Genomic DNA, 17,649 nt, shown 5'->3' on the forward strand with positions numbered 1-17,649 from the left:
TAACCTAGGCGGCGACTCTGAGTTTCTCTTTCTCGTGAAGTTAGGATTTCGATCCCGAGTCCGCAAGAAACGAGATCAAATAAACACTTCCTGAAAACCAGATGTGGTGATCCCCTGCCGTCCTACTCCACGCTGAATTATAATTATTGATCTAAATCATCTTGTCTTCTACATAAGGATCCATTAGAAAGAGATTCTCTTCCTCTTACTATCTCGCCTCTCTTTAGTGAAAAGGAGAGATGCCTTTTCCATTGCATTCAACTTAAGATTAATTCCCGTACTTGTATTCTTTCAAGCTCATTATTTCATGGTGGACATGGGTGTTGGAACCAAATGTGACATGTCAACAACAAAACGAATACTATTATGACTTCATGTGGTGAGTGAAGATGATGATAGCATGGGGGCCCATCAGGATAAGGATATGGATTTGTACAGATGGATCAAAAGTTGTAGAGTCCATAACATCATCATGGTTTTTTAAAAATATAGTGAAGTGGTCCATTGGAATAGGGTACGTTTCTACAATCAATGCAAGACTATATTTGAGATTAAAGGTGTTATGAGCCACCTTTTATGGATTCCTTTCCTGTATCAATCCATTGTGTACAGTTTTCAAAGCCAGGATTCACAAACATGCGTTTCTTCTAGCAATTACTACTGACTACGTGTATGCCAATGCTACAAGAAAAGAGCTTTTGCTGTAAATTCTTAGGTGTCATTTTCATACCAAGAGGCACTTTGGGCATTTAGAATAGGAGTGGACCTGTTATGAGTAGTCATCCGGACTAGGAGTGTCCCGATCCGTTCAGATCACTTATCGGTCAAATCTTTTTTGTAGTGTTTTTTCAGAGTAGGAGTGGACCTGTTATGAGTATGGATCATGATCCATTTCGAATCGACCATTCATAGGAGCGTCCTAGGTCCAACTTAAGTTGTACACAGTTAGGACTTAGGGTTAAGAGAGGGAAGAAACTTAAGCCCTGTTTGATTGCAGGAATTTGTAGAAATGTTTGGAAAAGAAAAAACTTTTTATTTTTTTTTCTAGAGAGACCTTCAATTTATTATTATATCCCTCTAAATAAGCCATACCCATATCAGTTTCCTTTAAATTGTGGAATCGAAAAACATTTCTTAAGACAAAATTTCCTGCAAGAAATGTTTTTCTTGCAATTCAAACATGGCCTTAAAGAGTAACGAGAATCTTCATTGAAAGAATAAGCAAGAAAATGAAATATTTTTTTTGTTATGAATATGATTTTTAAGATTATGAAAATACCCCCAAAAGTATGAAGGGTAGTTTAGTACATTGGCACCCTCCATTCGGATCTTGTCACTCTCATCAGAGTGGTTACGTCTGGGTCACGATCCAAAATATGACAGGGTTCGGATCCAGTTTTTTAGCCCAAATCCTGTCCATTATTGATCCATTAAACCGTCCGGGTCCATTGGTACCCCTGAGCACACTTGTGGTTCTCACCTCATTAAGTGGAGCAGTCCATCTAGTGGACCTTATAATAGATGGATCACAGCAAAAATATGAACTTAATTGGACTTTCAATCAAAATAATTTTTTACTTGTTGAAGCCATTCAATCCTAATTCAACTTCAGTCAATGGGTTTTTGCTTTTTAATCCAAACACCTAGTCCTTTTGGCTCTGTCCAGAAATTTGTAGGGCGTAGATTGTATGTTGTTAAGGTCATTCAGTCATGACATTTTCATCTTGGCACATATGTGGTGGGGCTAGACAAATGAACGGTTAGAAGAACACAAGTACATTAGAACTGCAAGGCCGGTGCCACAACTACAAAAAAGGACTTGGTTTCGGATGAAAGTAGCTAAAGTCATTTAATTGCAAGGAGCGGTGTTCTATCTTAATTGCTGTGCAGATGTCTTGCATTATGACAGTAATTCATCGCACAAAATGAAAATTAATTTTTGGATTTCTTCTCTAGTGATATCTCGACAATTCTTGATGTGGTGATATATCCTAAGGTCCAAAATTATTTTGGTTCATGATGGACACGTTTCGTTGTCATGCTGCATTTTGAGCGATTGTAGGTGTCGTTGTTAGATCAAAATTAGATGGATTGCCAGAGGTATAAAGATTGTCCGAGAAATTCTAGTTCGAGGTGGAGCTTCATAATGAAGGTGATATGAGATGGTGGCAAAATCGGTTTCTACCGAGTTCAGCATTGACGGAGAGAGTAGTTTCATCTCAATAGATGAGGGTGAAGGACATCCTTGTTCAACAAGGCCTTGCTAAGGCACTGAAGTGAAATGATGTGAAGGTGGAGAAGATGACTGATATTGAGAGTAGCATATTATATCGTTTGGTTGGGGACACAGTGACTAGTGTCCCTAAGACCACGATGGGGGTGAACGGTTTGGAGCTGCACATGCCCATTGGCCGTGTTGATCGATTTATGTCGAGTCGGAACCAATTCAAGGTGATTCGATGGTGTGTAGCGGGTATATTGGAATATAGACCGTCAACAGTGATTTGCGACGACATGGGACCGGTGGCAACATCAATGAAAATTCTCTCTGTGGCTGAGAAACAAGTCAAGGTGGAGATTGTTGAAAAAGTTGCCTTGTTTCCCACGGTTATTGGAAGTCAAAATAGAAAGTTGACTTATTTCCTAGTTATGTTTGGAAACCAAGGTTTTAAATTTTGACCGAAATCGAAATTTCGGGTTTCGGTTAAGACCGAAATCGAAATTGGGTGAAGTCGAAACGTTACAAAATTTCGACTGAAATTTCGATTGAAATTTTGTTTTCCCCAAAATCTAAGGGATATGTATCACCAAAAAAATATGGTTTTTATTCCTTATTTAATGTTATCCCGAAATTTCGGTAATTTTGCCAAAATTTTGTACTATGTAAAATGTTACTTGATTTGATTTCGATAGATTTGGTCCGAAATTTTGTTGAAATTTCGGTTTCGTGGGGACCGAAACGCATTCCGAAACCGAAATTTAAAACCTTGTTGGAAACTATGTTGATTTAGTTTTCTTAAAACCTAAGATATAAAAAGGCAAGAGACGGTTCTTGGGGGGAAAGGCTTAAGGGACAACTGAAACAAGAGGGATTTTTCTCGTGTTCTTCGCAGCTACGTGAAGTAGGAGAAGAGAGATTGAAAGAGACAGAAAAGGAAAGATACGGAGAAAAGGAGAAAGTGGTTTTCTCAGGTTCTTTGGGTTATCTCTTGTGTTTTCTCTCGGGTTGCTTTCGCGTATTGTCCTGATTGAGAGGACAAAGAAAGGGTTGCGGGTTTATGAGTTTTGTGTTAATCCGTTGTAATCCTTGTAATTTTATTTTCTCATAATGAAGATCGTGTTCTCATCCTTGCTGTAGGCATCTTGGCCAAACTACGTAAAATCTCGATGTTGTTGTTTGTGTTTTGTTTTTTAGTTTCCGTTTAGTTTTGCACAATTTTCTCAACATGTTTATAAATAAGCCATATATTGGGTTTTGGCCTTTGGGGCCGGTTAAGGTGACATAGTTACTACAGTAATTTTATGCGAAAGAATGTTGATAATGATGTATTTGAAGACGCAAGCAATTCCAATCTTTTGTGGGTATGATCGTATTTTGACGTGTCAGCAATCATTCTCTTGACTTATCAGCCTTTCTGTTAGTCTTGTAGATACTAGACATCAGAGAGCCCCATACAAGCACGTGAACCGTGCACACACCAACTTGTAAATCGGATCCGTACAAGTATACACACGAAGCTTGAGTGCATGCTCGTTATATAATACCATTCAGCATGTTTGATCATGATTAGATGGTGGAGATGGGCTTGGGCCACAACTATATGATATGGCTCAAGCAGTGTCAAATGATGCATACACTGAAATTTGGGTGTGCAATAGTATTATATTCACCAGATCATTCTGCATTTTAAATTAGTATTAGGATTTTAATAGATAAATCTCATCTCTATTTTGTGCCTTTAACATAAATTTTTATTGTTACATGCAAACTTTATACGCCCAAATACAACGATTGTTAAGATAATGGAGTTTTTAATTTGTACGTGAATACAAGATTAGTCTACCGGCCATATGTAAGTTGGGTCACTTTTTTTTAAAAGTATTTCTGCAAATCAGAGGTAAGGCTGCGTACATCTTGTCCTCCCCAGACCCCGCAATGGCGGGAGCCTCGTGCACTGGGCCTCCCTAATTAAGCCAAGCTTAGACTGAAATGCTCACTATCAACAAATAAGCTATGGATTGTTAAGTTGTTGAGTGTACCAGTGACTCTAGTTAGCTTAAATAAGACATTTGCTTAATCTTGGTTCTTTTTACAGAAGAAGACACACAAGTCCACATACACAATATGTATGCATGTACATTTAAATAAATTCAACAGCATATGATACCTATAGTACATACTGTCTCTGTTTATATGGTGGTACTTTTATTGTGGCACACCCATTTTTGTAGTGGGAATGCAGAAGATATACTTCCATACCCTCTGTATCTCCACTTTTCTCTCTTTTCAGATCACTACTTGCAGAAATGTCTCTTCTTCCTGCCTCTACATTAAAGCCTGCAACTCCACATACCCTTTCACCACTATCAAACCCAAAAGCTAAAAAAGTAAACAGCTAAGCTGAAAACCCAATCCCCACATTCTTTTATATTCAAACGCCCCCGCCAAAACCATTAAAGTCCATTCAAAAGCACTTTTAACTAATTCAAAGCATATATATGGGAGCTTCTTCATTATTGACAAACTTGCATATTCGGTCTCATATCGACAGAAAGAAAATGTACTTTTAAGACAAGAGGTGAACATATTACTGTATAAACAAGTTGTTTAGTCATTAATTGGTATTGAGAGTCCCAAATTCTAAGCAAAGGGAGTGGTTCTTGTAGAATTTCGATTGGCTTTTCCTTGTTTTCTTGAGAGATTGGAAATGCAAGAGTTTCATAGGATGGTTTTTCAAGTGATTCATGCAAGTTTTATTGTTCTTACCATTCTTCCATTTGTGGGATCATCTAATGAACCAGTGAAACCGGTTGGCAGCCACAGAACCAACAAGCATCCAGTTCACAAGGTATTTAATTTATCAGAAACAAAAAATTTCCTTCAATTTTAGCGAAAAATCAATTCCCATAACATTTCTTTTTTTCTTTTAAACATATGACGAGAATTGTCGCTTTTTTCTTCTAAAAAATTGTCAAGAACCCAATGTATTTTGTGAATACAATAATTCCAAAACTTAATCTCCAAAGTCTCTCATTTGTTCTTCCAAACATAGAATTAGAAAACTGGGATTTGTTTCTCTATGTTTAGAATCTAATGTAGTAGCTTAAACCAATAAATTGCAAGTCTATCTCCAAAATTTTGTAGTATGTGAGAATTTTCTAAATTATAATTTCTGAAACTTAGTAAATTAGGTGTTTTAATTAGGGGACTTCACTTTCTGATTTTTGGTTATATTTACAGCTCAGCCCTCAACTCTCATTCCAAATTACACTCCATGGCTTTCTCCTATGGGCTTCCATGGGGTTTCTAATGCCTGCTGGGATAGTTATAATTAGAATGTCCAACAGACAGGAATGTCGGAAAAGGCTCAAGGTTCTTTTCTACTGCCATGTTATTCTGCAGGTGAGCTTGTTTCTCTTCTGTTCCATGGCCCAAATGACAACATTTTCCTTTATTTTATGAATGACCCAAATTTCCCTTTTCATGTTCATGAATCATAATCAAACCCACAAAACTTTGTTTATTCAACAGCCATTTTAGTCTTTTATGATGGGAGTAAAGTTTATGAAAGTAAACTTTAGAAATAGTTTAGTTTCCTTACAGTTTGCTCAGGTATAACTAGTCCCTACTTAACTTTCTGCTTATTAAAAGATGATTACTAAGATTATAATTAATAGATACTTGCACTTGGAGTGCAAGAAAGGCAATGGTCAAAATAGGAAAGAGAAGAAATATCATTAGGTAACTTTTCTATATTCAGATACCAGATTTTCTTTTTCTATTGTACTGAAATATGCAAATGCATTTTATTTGGTTGATAGATAGCTTCAGTTCTTCTTGCCACTGCTGGAGCAATTATGTCTATCAAAAACTTCGATAATTCCTTCAATAACACCCATCAAAGGATTGGGTTGGCTCTCTATGCTCTCATATGGGTGCAACCCTTGATTGGTTTTTGCAGACCCCAAAGGTAAACCCTCTACTTTTTCTCTTGGCTTCCCCGGTCGACTACTTTTCATCCATTTAGATCCCCACCACCTCGTGTTTTTTGCTCAGAATTTGATTATTGTTTTTCTGTAGAGGAGTTAAAGGAAGGAGTAAATGGTATTTTGTGCATTGGATGCTTGGAACTGGAGTTTCTATATTGGGAATCATCAACATCTACACTGGTTTATATGCCTATCAGACAAAGACCTCAAGAAGTGTAAAGCTTTGGAGCATTCTCTTCTCTGCTGAGGTTTCTCTCATTGCTTTCCTATATATCTTCCAAGATAGGTGGGAGTACATGAAGAAGCAAGGAGTGATTTTAGGTGAGGAGCAAATCAGACCAACTGATCAAGTAATGTCTCCAAGAAACAACCAAAAGGAGTTGGCAATGCCTTGATGAGAACCAATGAGTACAATGATTTTTCCCAACTGACATGGTTCTTTTACCTTACTTCTTCATTGCCCTTTTTGGGTTTCTGATTCAGAGATGGGAGGATGAATTTCATGGGATTTAGAGAATAAGAAAGGCATTGATGTACTGTATAAGAAGAATCAAATGTAGATAATTTTGTATAATGACATGTGGGGATTGTCATTTCTGTTTTGCAATATAATACTAGGCTTGCATACTGAAATCCTAGTAAAGTGGGGAGAGGGAAGAAGAAGATGAGAGTAAAAGCATCAGATAATGATAATTCTCCAAGCATATAATAAATCGAATAAGGATACAATTGTATTCTATCAAGACCATGATTATGCACAAAGACTCTAGGGTCCCTATCGGGGACGGAGCAAGGAATTTGCTCCAAGGGGGCAAACAATTGTTGTTATACAATAATCAATAAAATTTTATAAAGTAAGAAAAAAAACTATGCGGTTTTTTGAATACCATCATTTTTAAATCCTGGAACTAATGAGTATTATTTGCATATTTTTATCCAAAAATGTGGGCAACAAGCCAACAACATTCAAAATTTAGGCACAGCTTATCATATTTCTTTTTTAAAGCACCCTATAAGGGATGCAAGTCTCATATATCCAGACTAAATATCCAAGTGAGATTAAGCCAAAGCTGAGACAGTATCATCTTCGGTTGAACCAATCCATGAATAGTTATAAGGAATGACCCAATTCGCAGTCCTTGTACTGTGATGTTGGGTCTCTCACAATCTTCAAAAGCCTGGAAGATTCTATTAGTATATCTAGCAGAAGTGTGAAGTTATTTGAAGATGTTCTACACAAATAGCAAGCATTTTTGTGGCTGAGAGAGATTATTACGCCAGTTTTACAATTTTAACTGGCAAGCTGCACCTATGCAACAATTTTTTTTTTGGGAGATGATGAATCCGCACCCCCTCTAGGATAATTCACCGCTGAATTCCAAAGATCTTGGGAAAATCCGAATAGGGTTTTCCCGTACGTTCATCACATAATTTCACATTTTGTTTGTCGAAATTGAATAATGAATAAGTAATTCCGAAAATAAAATAAAAGTAAAATGAATCAATGAAATATAGGTTGGTTCTCACTTCTCACTAGGAACTTGAGTAAGGAGTAGATTTTTTAATTTACAGTATAATTGATGATTTTATGGATACATTTGTCACTATATGATATGCATAGCATAAATTCAAACTCGAATCATTCTTTCTTGAGCCATATCAGGAGATAACCTCCTATACGTGCTTCCAGACATGCTGAGCTCCACATATTCTTGTACAGTCAAAGGGGGGATCGATTCCTTGAAAGATGGGATCAGTAAATGGAAAGCTACAGATGTTTCGTCTTTGAAAAATGCTTTCCTCGTCATTAATATATATGTTTGCTCACGGTAATTGTGGCCTCTCGGGAAAATCGACGACTGCATCTTTGATGCACTGCTGGTACATCATCTGAAAATTTGCCCTTTTCTTCTTTTTTTTTTAAAATTTTATAAATTCATTGAAGAAGTACTATTTGCTCAATGAGTGATTCCCCCCTCCCACGGACACTCAAGAAATCTGTTGGGCAAGCGGATTCACATCTCTTACAACCTACACGGTCTTCTGTTCTTGGAGCAAGAGTAATTTGCTTACCGATAACAATATTAGTGTTATTAGTGTTGAAATGAAATCTAAATGGGGTGTGGCCAAGTGGTAAGGCAGCGGGTTTTGGTCCCGTTACTCGGAGGTTTGAATCCTTCCGTCCCAGACCGATTCTATCCGAACGAGGAAAAGGATCCAATTACTTGGAAAGAATTGAACGAGGAGCCGTATGAAGTGAAAATCTCATGTACGGTTGCACAAAAGATACTTTTTTGGCTCTCTTCAGCCTATGTCTCTTATCCCTATGGGGTCTTCCTCCACTAGCAGGTTTTTTCGGAAAACACCATCTATTCTGGTGTGGATGTCAAGGGGTACGAATTATCCTAGAGGGGGTGATGATTTATCATCTCCCTTTTTTTTATAATTTTAATTGGCAAGCTGCACCTATATAACAAATGACATGCAATGCATGGTAGACAATAGAACTGAATAACAGGCATTGCTTTTGGAAGATGCAGGCAGGCTACTCCTTCCAAATCAGTGAAGTCTCAGAGGAAGTTACATGTTTCCAATCTACCTTAAAGCCATACAAGGAATTGCAAGCAAAGAACAGGGTACTACAAAAAGTCGAAGAACAAGATTTGTTCGTAAGAAATCTACCCTACAACCATATAAGGAATTGCAAGCAAAGAACAGGGTACTCCCAAAAGATGAAGAACAAGATTTGTTCGTAAGAAATACAAAGGCAATCATACTCGTCAAGAAATAAGTGCAATGAACAAGAGGAAAGGTATAATTCCAAAATTTCCATTCTACGGAAGTAATGGGCGCATCTGGTAGCTATCTGGTAGCTGTGAAACAACCAATTACTCCAAAAACTTAAGCTGTTGGAGTTGCGTTACTTAATCTTTTATACTTTAATACTCCCCCTCACGTGGGGCCCCTCTTTTTAGGGTTGGCCTACACATGGCATATGTGGCCCCTCTTTTAGGTTGACCATTACAAGTGGATTTTTAATAACAAGGAGTTTTGAAACCAGGACCATTGCTCCAACACCATGTGAAACAACCAATTGCTCCAAAAGCTTAACCCGTTAGAGTTGGCGTTATTTAATCTTTTATTCTTTAACAATAGTGAAGAAATTTGGCGCCTCAACTGATTTTGAGACTTCTACTATTCTATATTCCTATGCCATGATCATTTGAACCTCAACTTCACAAACTGTGGGTTGCAAGAACACTATTTGCTACACTACATAATCAGGGTCAGAGCCAGAAATTTACACTTGGGGGCGTGGGTGGAGGATACCTTGATCGGATGATCCTAGGACCTTGATCCATCAAGTGTCTTTTAGTGTTCCATCAAGAAAGGCTAAAGTTTTGATTTTTGCAGTGCTTTATATTAGGCATGGGATGTCCAATTTGGATGGGATGAATGCCATTTGGGCCATCGCACCATGTTCTCTGGGATCAACGGTCTCGATTGCACATACATGTTCCCCTTATGGGACCCAAAATGATGAACGCTTAAAGCAAGGCCCAAAAACAATATAAGAGGTCAAAGGTGCAAGTGCCTTTTAACTCACTGTACTCCAAATAAGCTTTCCATTTCTTGGTTTAACTAGGTTTCGAAATGGCAAATCCATACACACAAATTGCACCTAAAATCCAATTAGATTGCACATCCAAACTAACCTAACTTTGGTTAATTACAATTTGCATGACATGAAAGCTATTATTTACAGTAGGGTGCAACTTGGGTCGGGCTCAACCCGAACCCGACAGGTTCAGCCCGATTTTTGGCTCGGGTTGGGTTGGCATTTCCTTAGGTTGGGTTAGGTTAGGATTGGGAAACCCAACCCGATTTAATTTGGGGTTGGGTAAGGGTTGATGCATTGGCAACCCAACCCGACTCGATCCCGACCTTCATCTTCTAATTTTATTGTGATTTTCTTAGGATTGTGTCATTTTCCTTGTATTTTTCTGTTTGGCCCTAGGAAAACCCAAACCCAACTTGACTCAATCTGACCCGATTTGGGAAAAAAAACCACCAGGTTAGATGGGTTGGGTTAGGGTTGAGAGATTTTGAGGCGGGTTATGTTAGGGTTGACCATCCTCCTCAACCCAAGGCTCGGGTTGGGTCGAGTTAGGGTTGAGGGAATACTATCTTGGATGGGCTAGGGTTGGCTAGCCCAACCCGATCCAACCCGACCGGAGTTGCACCGAGGGGATTTTAGGTAATTTTTTGTTTTTGTTTAGAGAAATTCATCCACCTGCTTACGAAATAGTCGCTCGTGCCAAATAGAGAATAAAAAAGGAAAGAAAAACTAGGCTACATCTGAAGGAAATATGACCGTTGGAAGCATGATAGCGGAGTTTGAACTTTCCAGGCGTTTCAGCTAGAAAAACAGCATCGAATCGAATCTGAAAAAAGTCTACAACCAAAAGCAAAAACGCTTTTTCTTCCTCTCTTCCTCACGAGCGCCCCCTCACCCCTTTCATTTATATTCCCGACCGTTGCTCTCTCTCTCTCTCTCTCTGCTTTCTTCTTAATTATATTGTAAAAGTCACAAAGAAGAAAACCTGAGGAAGGAGAAGAAGCTCAGAGGTGTCATGGCAAAGCAATCTGTTGAAGAGGTATCAGAAAAGGGGCATCCCTACGATTTTCATGTATCAGGACCTCGAAACCTTTCTTCACCAAATTGGAAGGATATAATCAGTTCCAGCTGGTAAGAGCCATCTTCTCCCTTCTTTTAAAGAGTCGTCTGAAATACTGGGTTTCCCATGCTTAAAAATCTTCTATTATGTTTTGATATTTTCCTGGATTTTGTTACTCGATCTTAATCTGTCAGTTTTGTGAGTTGTACTCTGTAATGAAAACGCAGATATGAGATTTCAGGGTCTTTAAAAGACTATTCTAGAGAACTGGGTATACATTTTGAAGGGTCTTCTAGGCTTAAGCTCTGGTTCTTTTTAACTGGGATTGAGGTTTTTAGGAACTATAGATTTCCTTTGATTAGGGTTTTTTTTTTCTTTCTATTTTTCTGCAATTGTATGATATATTCGGTTTAGGCTCTTTTGGGTACACTGAGATGAATTCACTGTCAATGTGGCGAGATCTGCCGTGGATGTGCTTCTGAACAAAAGTCAGTCACACCCATCGGATGATCCTAGCCATTGGAGTGGTGGCCTTGAAACAGTTGGTTGAACATAATAGGCATGAATCCATAAACAAAAGCTGATTGATTGGGTTGGAATCGTGCATTGGTGTGACTTTTCTACACTAGCCAATCAACCATGCTGATATGTAAATTGGTGATTACAATTAACCCATCTTGGTTCATTGCAATGTATCAGTAATGAGATATATTTGATTTGTATGTTAAATCCATTGCTTGAATTCACTGATTATTTACTGCAACATGCTTCTTTTTTTTCTAATATTTGAAAGTAGGATCGTTCAATTTTCTTTGTGTATTTCCATTAATTGTAAATAGAAGTACAGAACAAGGTTGTGTCCGGATTGTCTATTGATTAGCTGGGGTCTGAATTCATTTTCCCGACAATTGATTCATTAAAGATTCAACTGATATTTTTGTCTAAGATTTATCATACTATATGATGTAACAGGTTCTGTCATGCTTGTCTATTGATTAATTGGGGTCTATATTCCTTATATAAGATAATTGATTCGTGAAAGCTTCAACAGATAATTCCTCTTCGAGATTGATCATACTATATGATGGAAACGTTTAAGTTTAAGTTCTCTATTGATTAGTTGGAATCTAAATTCCTTTTCCCGATAATTGATTCATGAAAGCCTTCTAACTTATTTTCCTCTGGGAGATTTATCATACTATATTATGTAAACATTTAACTTTGACTTTTATGAGGTGCACCTTCAGCAATAATGGTTTGTGATAGGCTAAAAAAACCATGTTATGATGCCCCCTTCAGTAGTTCTGTCTATATACTTCCAAGGTTCCAGTTTGTTACTTTCTTTCTGAACAATTGGGTTACAGGAAGGATGGTAACTACAAAAGAACTGTAATAGCATGCTTCATACAGGCAGTATACTTGCTTGAGCTCGACAGACAAGAGAACAAAACAGAAGAAAATGGCCTTGCTCCTAAATGGTGGAAGCCCTTCAAGTACAGGTTGGCCCAAACACTCGTGGACAAAAGAGATGGCTCTATATTTGGAGCACTTATAGAGTGGGACCGATCTGCGGCACTGGCTGATTTCATACTAATGCGACCGAGCGGTGCTCCAAGGGCTGTTCTAGCACTAAGGGGGACTTTACTTAAGAGCCCGACTATTAGGAGGGATTTAGAGGACGATCTTCGCTTTTTGACATGGGAAAGTTTGAAAGGGTCTGTTAGATATGATGCAGCTTTGGAGGCACTAAAATCAGCGGTTGACAGATTTGGAAGCTCCAATGTTTGTGTTGCTGGTCATTCTTTAGGAGCTGGTTTTGCCCTCCAAGTGGGTAAAGCATTGGCTAAACAAGGGGTGTTTGTGGAGTCTCATCTGTTTAACCCACCATCTGTTTCATTAGCTATGAGTTTGAGAAGCATTGGAGAGAAAGCTGGGATTGTTTGGAGGAGAATTAAATCGATATTTCCCGCAAGTACTGAGATTCATTCCAATACCGAGGAGAAGGCCGGGGGCATCGGAAAGGTGTGTTTGGATCTCACGAAGTGGGTACCGCATTTATACGTGAATAATAGTGACTACATCTGTTGTTACTACACCGATCCAGCGGGGAATTCTGAACACCATGAGGGGACTAGTGATCTTTCTGAAAAGGCGAAGATTGGAACTCATGGACAAGTGGCAGCAAAGCTGTTTGTAATGGCTAAGGGTCCACAGAAATTCCTTGAGGCTCATGGGTTGGAGCAGTGGTGGTCTGATGACATGGAACTTCAACTGGCTATTCACAACAGCAAGCTCATTAACAGGCAGCTCAAGTCCTTATACACCTTTCCACCACCAACTCAGGGAAAGCCTCAGTAATCAATCACTGTTGTGGGTTTTCATTTTTTTTATTTCTCCCATTGTTTGCTCTGCGACTTCTCTTGAGTGCAGACTCTTTATACCTTTGAGTCTTTGACTGTGTATCAAAAAGGCTGGAACCGATTTCTGCAATGCCTGTTTAAACTCATTATGAGAATTGAGTTCAAGGCATACCCAACAAATGGGGATTTCTTATTACGTTTTGCTATGGTATGTGTGTATACTGTTTGCTATTTGGATCTTCTTGACTTTGACTTGTTAATAATACTCATTTCTACTTCTGTTCTCTGCTTTTATTGATTTTGACTTCTAAGTGATCAAATTCAGTGGATCCTTTCTAATAAAATCACACCATTTCAAAAAAAAAAAGTGATCAACTTCAGCATTTTAAACTTTAGATAGTACGTGGATTGTGGATCTGAAACTTTTCCAAGCATTTGGTTCTAAGAACAGGCTCTTCTGTGAGATTCCTATTTACACTTCCTCAGCTAATTTAGAGTTACTGCAGGGCTTTCTTTCCTCTTTATTTTGAGATTACTTAGGTGTTCATGTCACTTGTGGTTAGTTAATTGATGAGGTTTGTGAAAACAACAAATTACTCCAACAGCTTAAGCTGTTAAAGTTAGTGTTATTTAATCATTAATACTTCAACAAGGTGTTATCTATCTTATTGTGTGTTGGTGAAGAAGTAACAATTCCCAAATTAGCTTACCAATCTAGCTTAAACTGCTCATTACACTTATGTTGGTGAAGAAGTAACAATTCCCAAATTATCTCCCCCAATGTTTACCATGGGAACTACAACTAGTACACCAAAGGTGCGTCCTCCATGGTCCTCTTGTACTGGGAAAGGTCCTCTCCTCCCAGCTTGGTAGTTTCCACCACATGTCCAGGGTTGAGCCCTAGGATTTGACTGCAGATTTGAAAAGCAGTGATTGCTAGTGATTCTGGCCTTCCTTCTCGGGCTCTAAGTTACCCTATTTTTAAGTGAAAATGGGTGTAAAATTTGCTTTACGCCCATTCTACATCCAAAGAAACAAAGCCTTACCAATTCTCATGTAAACAAATGCCTTTTTTTGTTCTCAATAATCATTCTTATTGTTTTTTTTTTTGGTAATTGTCATAATCTTTTTTTTTTTTTTATCTCGCCAATCATTCTTATTGTAATTGTCTAAAGCTTATGTTGAAAGAAACAAAGCCTTGGTAATTCTTATATAAATAAATGCCTTTGTTTTTCTCAATAACCATTCTTATTGTAATTGGCTTGAGTGCTTAACCTTTGAGTTATGAGCTTATGTTGCTTTTTGAAAGGAAGCAATTGAAAGATCTTACACTTTCTTACGGGAATGTGAGAAAAAGCATAATGGTTTAGCACTTTCAGACCAGGCAAAGTTATAGGATTGACCGATTGAGTCTCCTTTCTGAGATTATGTGAGGAATGGTAATTTTGGAAGCTAAAACGTTGATTATATACCCAATAAATCAGAGGGTCAGGATAATCCGATAAAGAAGTTTTTTTACTCAAAGCCTGCCTATCTAAGGCGATATCAACAAATGAATGGTTTTGATCATCAAAATAGGTGGACCCCGCACTTGGTGGAAGCGATATCAGCACAAAGGGCATTTTTGTACTTTCCAAATAAAAATAAAAGAAAAGAAAAAATCGACTCTGCTGGGGATCGAACCCAGAATCTCTGGTTTCGTAGACCAGCGCCTTATCCATTGGGCCACAGAGTCATTTGGTTACTAGGCATCCAAATTAATAATTAATATCTATTAAAGACATGAGCTACAAACTTACAATACATAGCCCCGGGACCCTTGGGACCTAGCATGTTACCATTGATCCTACAATGACTGTCTGCATAGACTTTCTGATATGAGATTGCCCAACTATAAAAAGGGCTGTTCGGCAAAGGGATAGCTATGCCATGGAAAACTAGCCATGTTCGGCAACCATAAAGATTTTTTCCATGATATATTACTTTATCAAAGTGGTGAGATCTGGTAGGGAGAATGGGAAAGGGAGAGAATTAAGATGGAATGAGTATGGAGAGTGTAAAAGAAGTGATAGAAAAACAAGGGTAAAAAAAAACCTCGTTTCAAGAATCAAAAGTGTTTTTCAACCTGTTTTTCAGTGCTTTTCAGCCTCTCCTCACGCATGCCCTCTAGCTCTCTCCCTCTCTCACCCTTCTTTAAAATCTGTATTTTTTTCTGTTACAAATCAGTAGTAGAATTCTCTAAATTCTCTCCCTTTCATTCTGAGGTTGTACTTGTACGCACATTTAAATTGCTATACATCTTTATCACCAATGATCATTTTTTTCCTAGGCCGGTAAACGTTTATAGTCCCAATATCTGTTGCAGTCATCATGTTATGCAAGCATGCAACTTACAAGTTGTGTAATTACAGACATGAACTTTAAAAGTCCACAAGTGGGCGCTCACACACGCAAAATAATGTTCATTAGTTCATTCTGTATAGCATGTTTACCCTCAGATGAGCATTAGAAATGAGAATGGAGAAGAGAACAAATGACTTATTTCTTTAACTGCAATTCAGTCTAGTGCTGACATGAAACAAATTTCTAGTAGCTAAATTTTTCTTGTTGAGAATCAAACCCTGAAATTCTGTTTTGACAACCCGCTGCGACCTTTGTTGGTGAAGATATATGAAGTACGCCATTGAGACTTGTAGTTATAATAAACAAGACAAGGCAAGGATTCTATCTCAAAATTCACAGGTTCATCTTCCTTAATTGTAGTAGCTGGTCCATAAGCAATTCAAAGTGAAATTCTCAGTTTTCTTTACATCAGCTATGCCCTTGATGCCTTCCATTCTCAGCAGCAATACTTGGTTGTCAATAGGTACCAAAGAATTCTCAATTGTGGGATGAAGCATCTCTTTCTGGGAACTGTAACAGATTTCTCCTTTGAAAATGAACCTGCACCTCTTTACTTCAAGGGGTAATTGCTACCAGTACTCCAGTGGCAACACCTGTTGGAATTCAGTTGAAATTCCAACCACAAAAGGAAATTTCAAATGACTTGTGATTGGCTCTGAAGTCAACAACTCAAATGACCTTGGGTTAAGTATCTTGTAGCTGATTGTATTGTACATTAACTATCCTCAGGTTAGAGCATCACAGAGGTTGCAGCTCCTTTTGGAAGTTTAATTCTGTTCCAAGGTATTCAGTTAAGACTATTGTCTGTTGAGGGTGGCAACTTTCAGAACAATTTAGAAACTCAAACCATAACCTGAGCTAAAGCTATGAGCAATGTTCAGAGGCTTGGGAATCACCAAAATGCAAAAAGTGAACTGAGTCTCATCTCAAACCTCACAACAAAACCCAAATCTATGTGAAGGAATGAAGTAACTGATATAAAAGAAAGCCAATTGCCTAGATAGTAGTCAACTAATTAGAAAACCATCGCCATTTTAGCAAATATTTAGTGGAAGGTTTACACTTTTGAAGCACCAACAGAACTGTAGGCCATGGATTTGTTAGGTACTTTGATCCTCATGCACTCAGGTGTACACTAATATTTCCTTCCAATTGTATAGAAGGCACTTCCATAAAATTCCAAAGCAGCTCACATGCGATGGTCAATAACCATGGGCCAACCAAGAGCTCCGTTATAGCAAGCAGAATTTTGCTCAAGCCCCAAATTTTTTCCTCCACACTAACCTTCTAGAACCAAAAACATCCACATGCAAGCCTCCTCTTTGGAACCCAACCAAACCAGCAAACAGAAGATGTGCAAATAAATGGGACATGATAAGCATGCCATCTAGACAATGCAATTATGTCACGCTAAGAATGTATTTCCTTCTAATCCAGTTCTCTCCTTTGACAGAGAAGCTTATTGGAAGGAGACAAAATAGAGAATTAGCAGGAGTGAATCTGAACTGAAATGACGTGTGCCTTCTTCTTCAATGTAGACCTTGAAAATTTTTATCCAGAAAATTTCTGCCCCTACTGATATTTCTTAAAGTTCTTGAACAATTGTGTTCAAACTTGCAAAGGCCTTCCGAAGAGCTACAAAGCTATATATATGTGTTCACAACAGTTTCAAGGAATAGAACCATAACACACATCTGCTCCCTTCTCATTTGAATTTAAGTCCAGTAAACATGGCCAATAGCATATTCCAAAAGAATGTAAATGAAGTCTCAACTCCCATTCAGTTTATGCTCATCCCAACCATGCAAAATTCCAAATAACCTTCACAAGACTTTTAACAAGCACTTGGGAGGCACCTGAGAGGCACCTTTCTACAAGCAGTGATAAGGATCCACTTGCTAATCCTTGTGGTCGATTCTTCAATATCAAGTTCATGGAGGATAGTTTCAACAACACAGAATTCAATCACCATGCAACACTAGGAAACTTTAGATCTA

At 38.1% G+C, this 17,649-nt stretch overlaps 2 protein-coding genes and 1 non-coding gene across 3 annotated transcripts; 2 read left to right on the forward strand and 1 right to left on the reverse strand.

Annotated features, from left to right (window-relative positions):
- The first annotated feature begins 4,659 nt into the window (after positions 1-4,659).
- On the forward strand, positions 4,660-6,803 carry LOC143862285 (cytochrome b561 domain-containing protein At4g18260-like). Its single transcript, XM_077373302.1, has 4 exons — positions 4,660-5,069; positions 5,462-5,623; positions 6,043-6,191; positions 6,302-6,803. Exons 1-4 carry the CDS (start codon positions 4,929-4,931, stop codon positions 6,603-6,605), a joined length of 756 nt encoding a protein of 251 aa, XP_077229417.1. The 5' UTR covers positions 4,660-4,928; the 3' UTR covers positions 6,606-6,803.
- A 3,846-nt stretch (positions 6,804-10,649) lies between these two features.
- On the forward strand, positions 10,650-13,541 carry LOC143861143 (alpha/beta-Hydrolases superfamily protein). The gene is made up of 2 exons (XM_077372068.1): positions 10,650-10,960; positions 12,254-13,541. The coding sequence occupies exons 1-2, from the start codon at positions 10,845-10,847 to the stop codon at positions 13,245-13,247; spliced, it is 1,110 nt and encodes a 369-aa protein (XP_077228183.1). The 5' UTR covers positions 10,650-10,844; the 3' UTR covers positions 13,248-13,541.
- Positions 13,542-14,911: 1,370 nt separating this feature from the next.
- On the reverse strand, positions 14,912-14,984 carry TRNAR-ACG (transfer RNA arginine (anticodon ACG)). Its single transcript has one exon. It is a non-coding gene; the product is annotated as a tRNA-Arg (tRNA).
- Positions 14,985-17,649: the final 2,665 nt, after the last annotated feature.

This window comes from Tasmannia lanceolata, unplaced genomic scaffold (genome assembly GCF_043159265.1).
Source record: "Tasmannia lanceolata isolate RefF3 unplaced genomic scaffold, GAP_Taslan_0.1 ptg000037l, whole genome shotgun sequence".
Classification (NCBI taxonomy): Eukaryota; Viridiplantae; Streptophyta; class Magnoliopsida; order Canellales; family Winteraceae; genus Tasmannia; species Tasmannia lanceolata.

What these genes read in the sequence shown, in the direction of transcription:
- LOC143862285 (XM_077373302.1), top strand. Translation starts at nt 4,929, where the DNA reads ATGCAAGAGTTTCATAGGATGGTTTTTCAAGTGATTCATGCAAGTTTT. An exon ending in ACAAGCATCCAGTTCACAAG is followed by an intron (nt 5,070 to 5,461) that starts GTATTTAATTTA and finishes TTATATTTACAG; the next exon opens with CTCAGCCCTCAACTCTCATT. An exon ending in GGTTTTTGCAGACCCCAAAG is followed by an intron (nt 6,192 to 6,301) that starts GTAAACCCTCTA and finishes GTTTTTCTGTAG; the next exon opens with AGGAGTTAAAGGAAGGAGTA.
- LOC143861143 (XM_077372068.1), top strand. Translation starts at nt 10,845, where the DNA reads ATGGCAAAGCAATCTGTTGAAGAGGTATCAGAAAAGGGGCATCCCTAC. An exon ending in GATATAATCAGTTCCAGCTG is followed by an intron (nt 10,961 to 12,253) that starts GTAAGAGCCATC and finishes ATTGGGTTACAG; the next exon opens with GAAGGATGGTAACTACAAAA.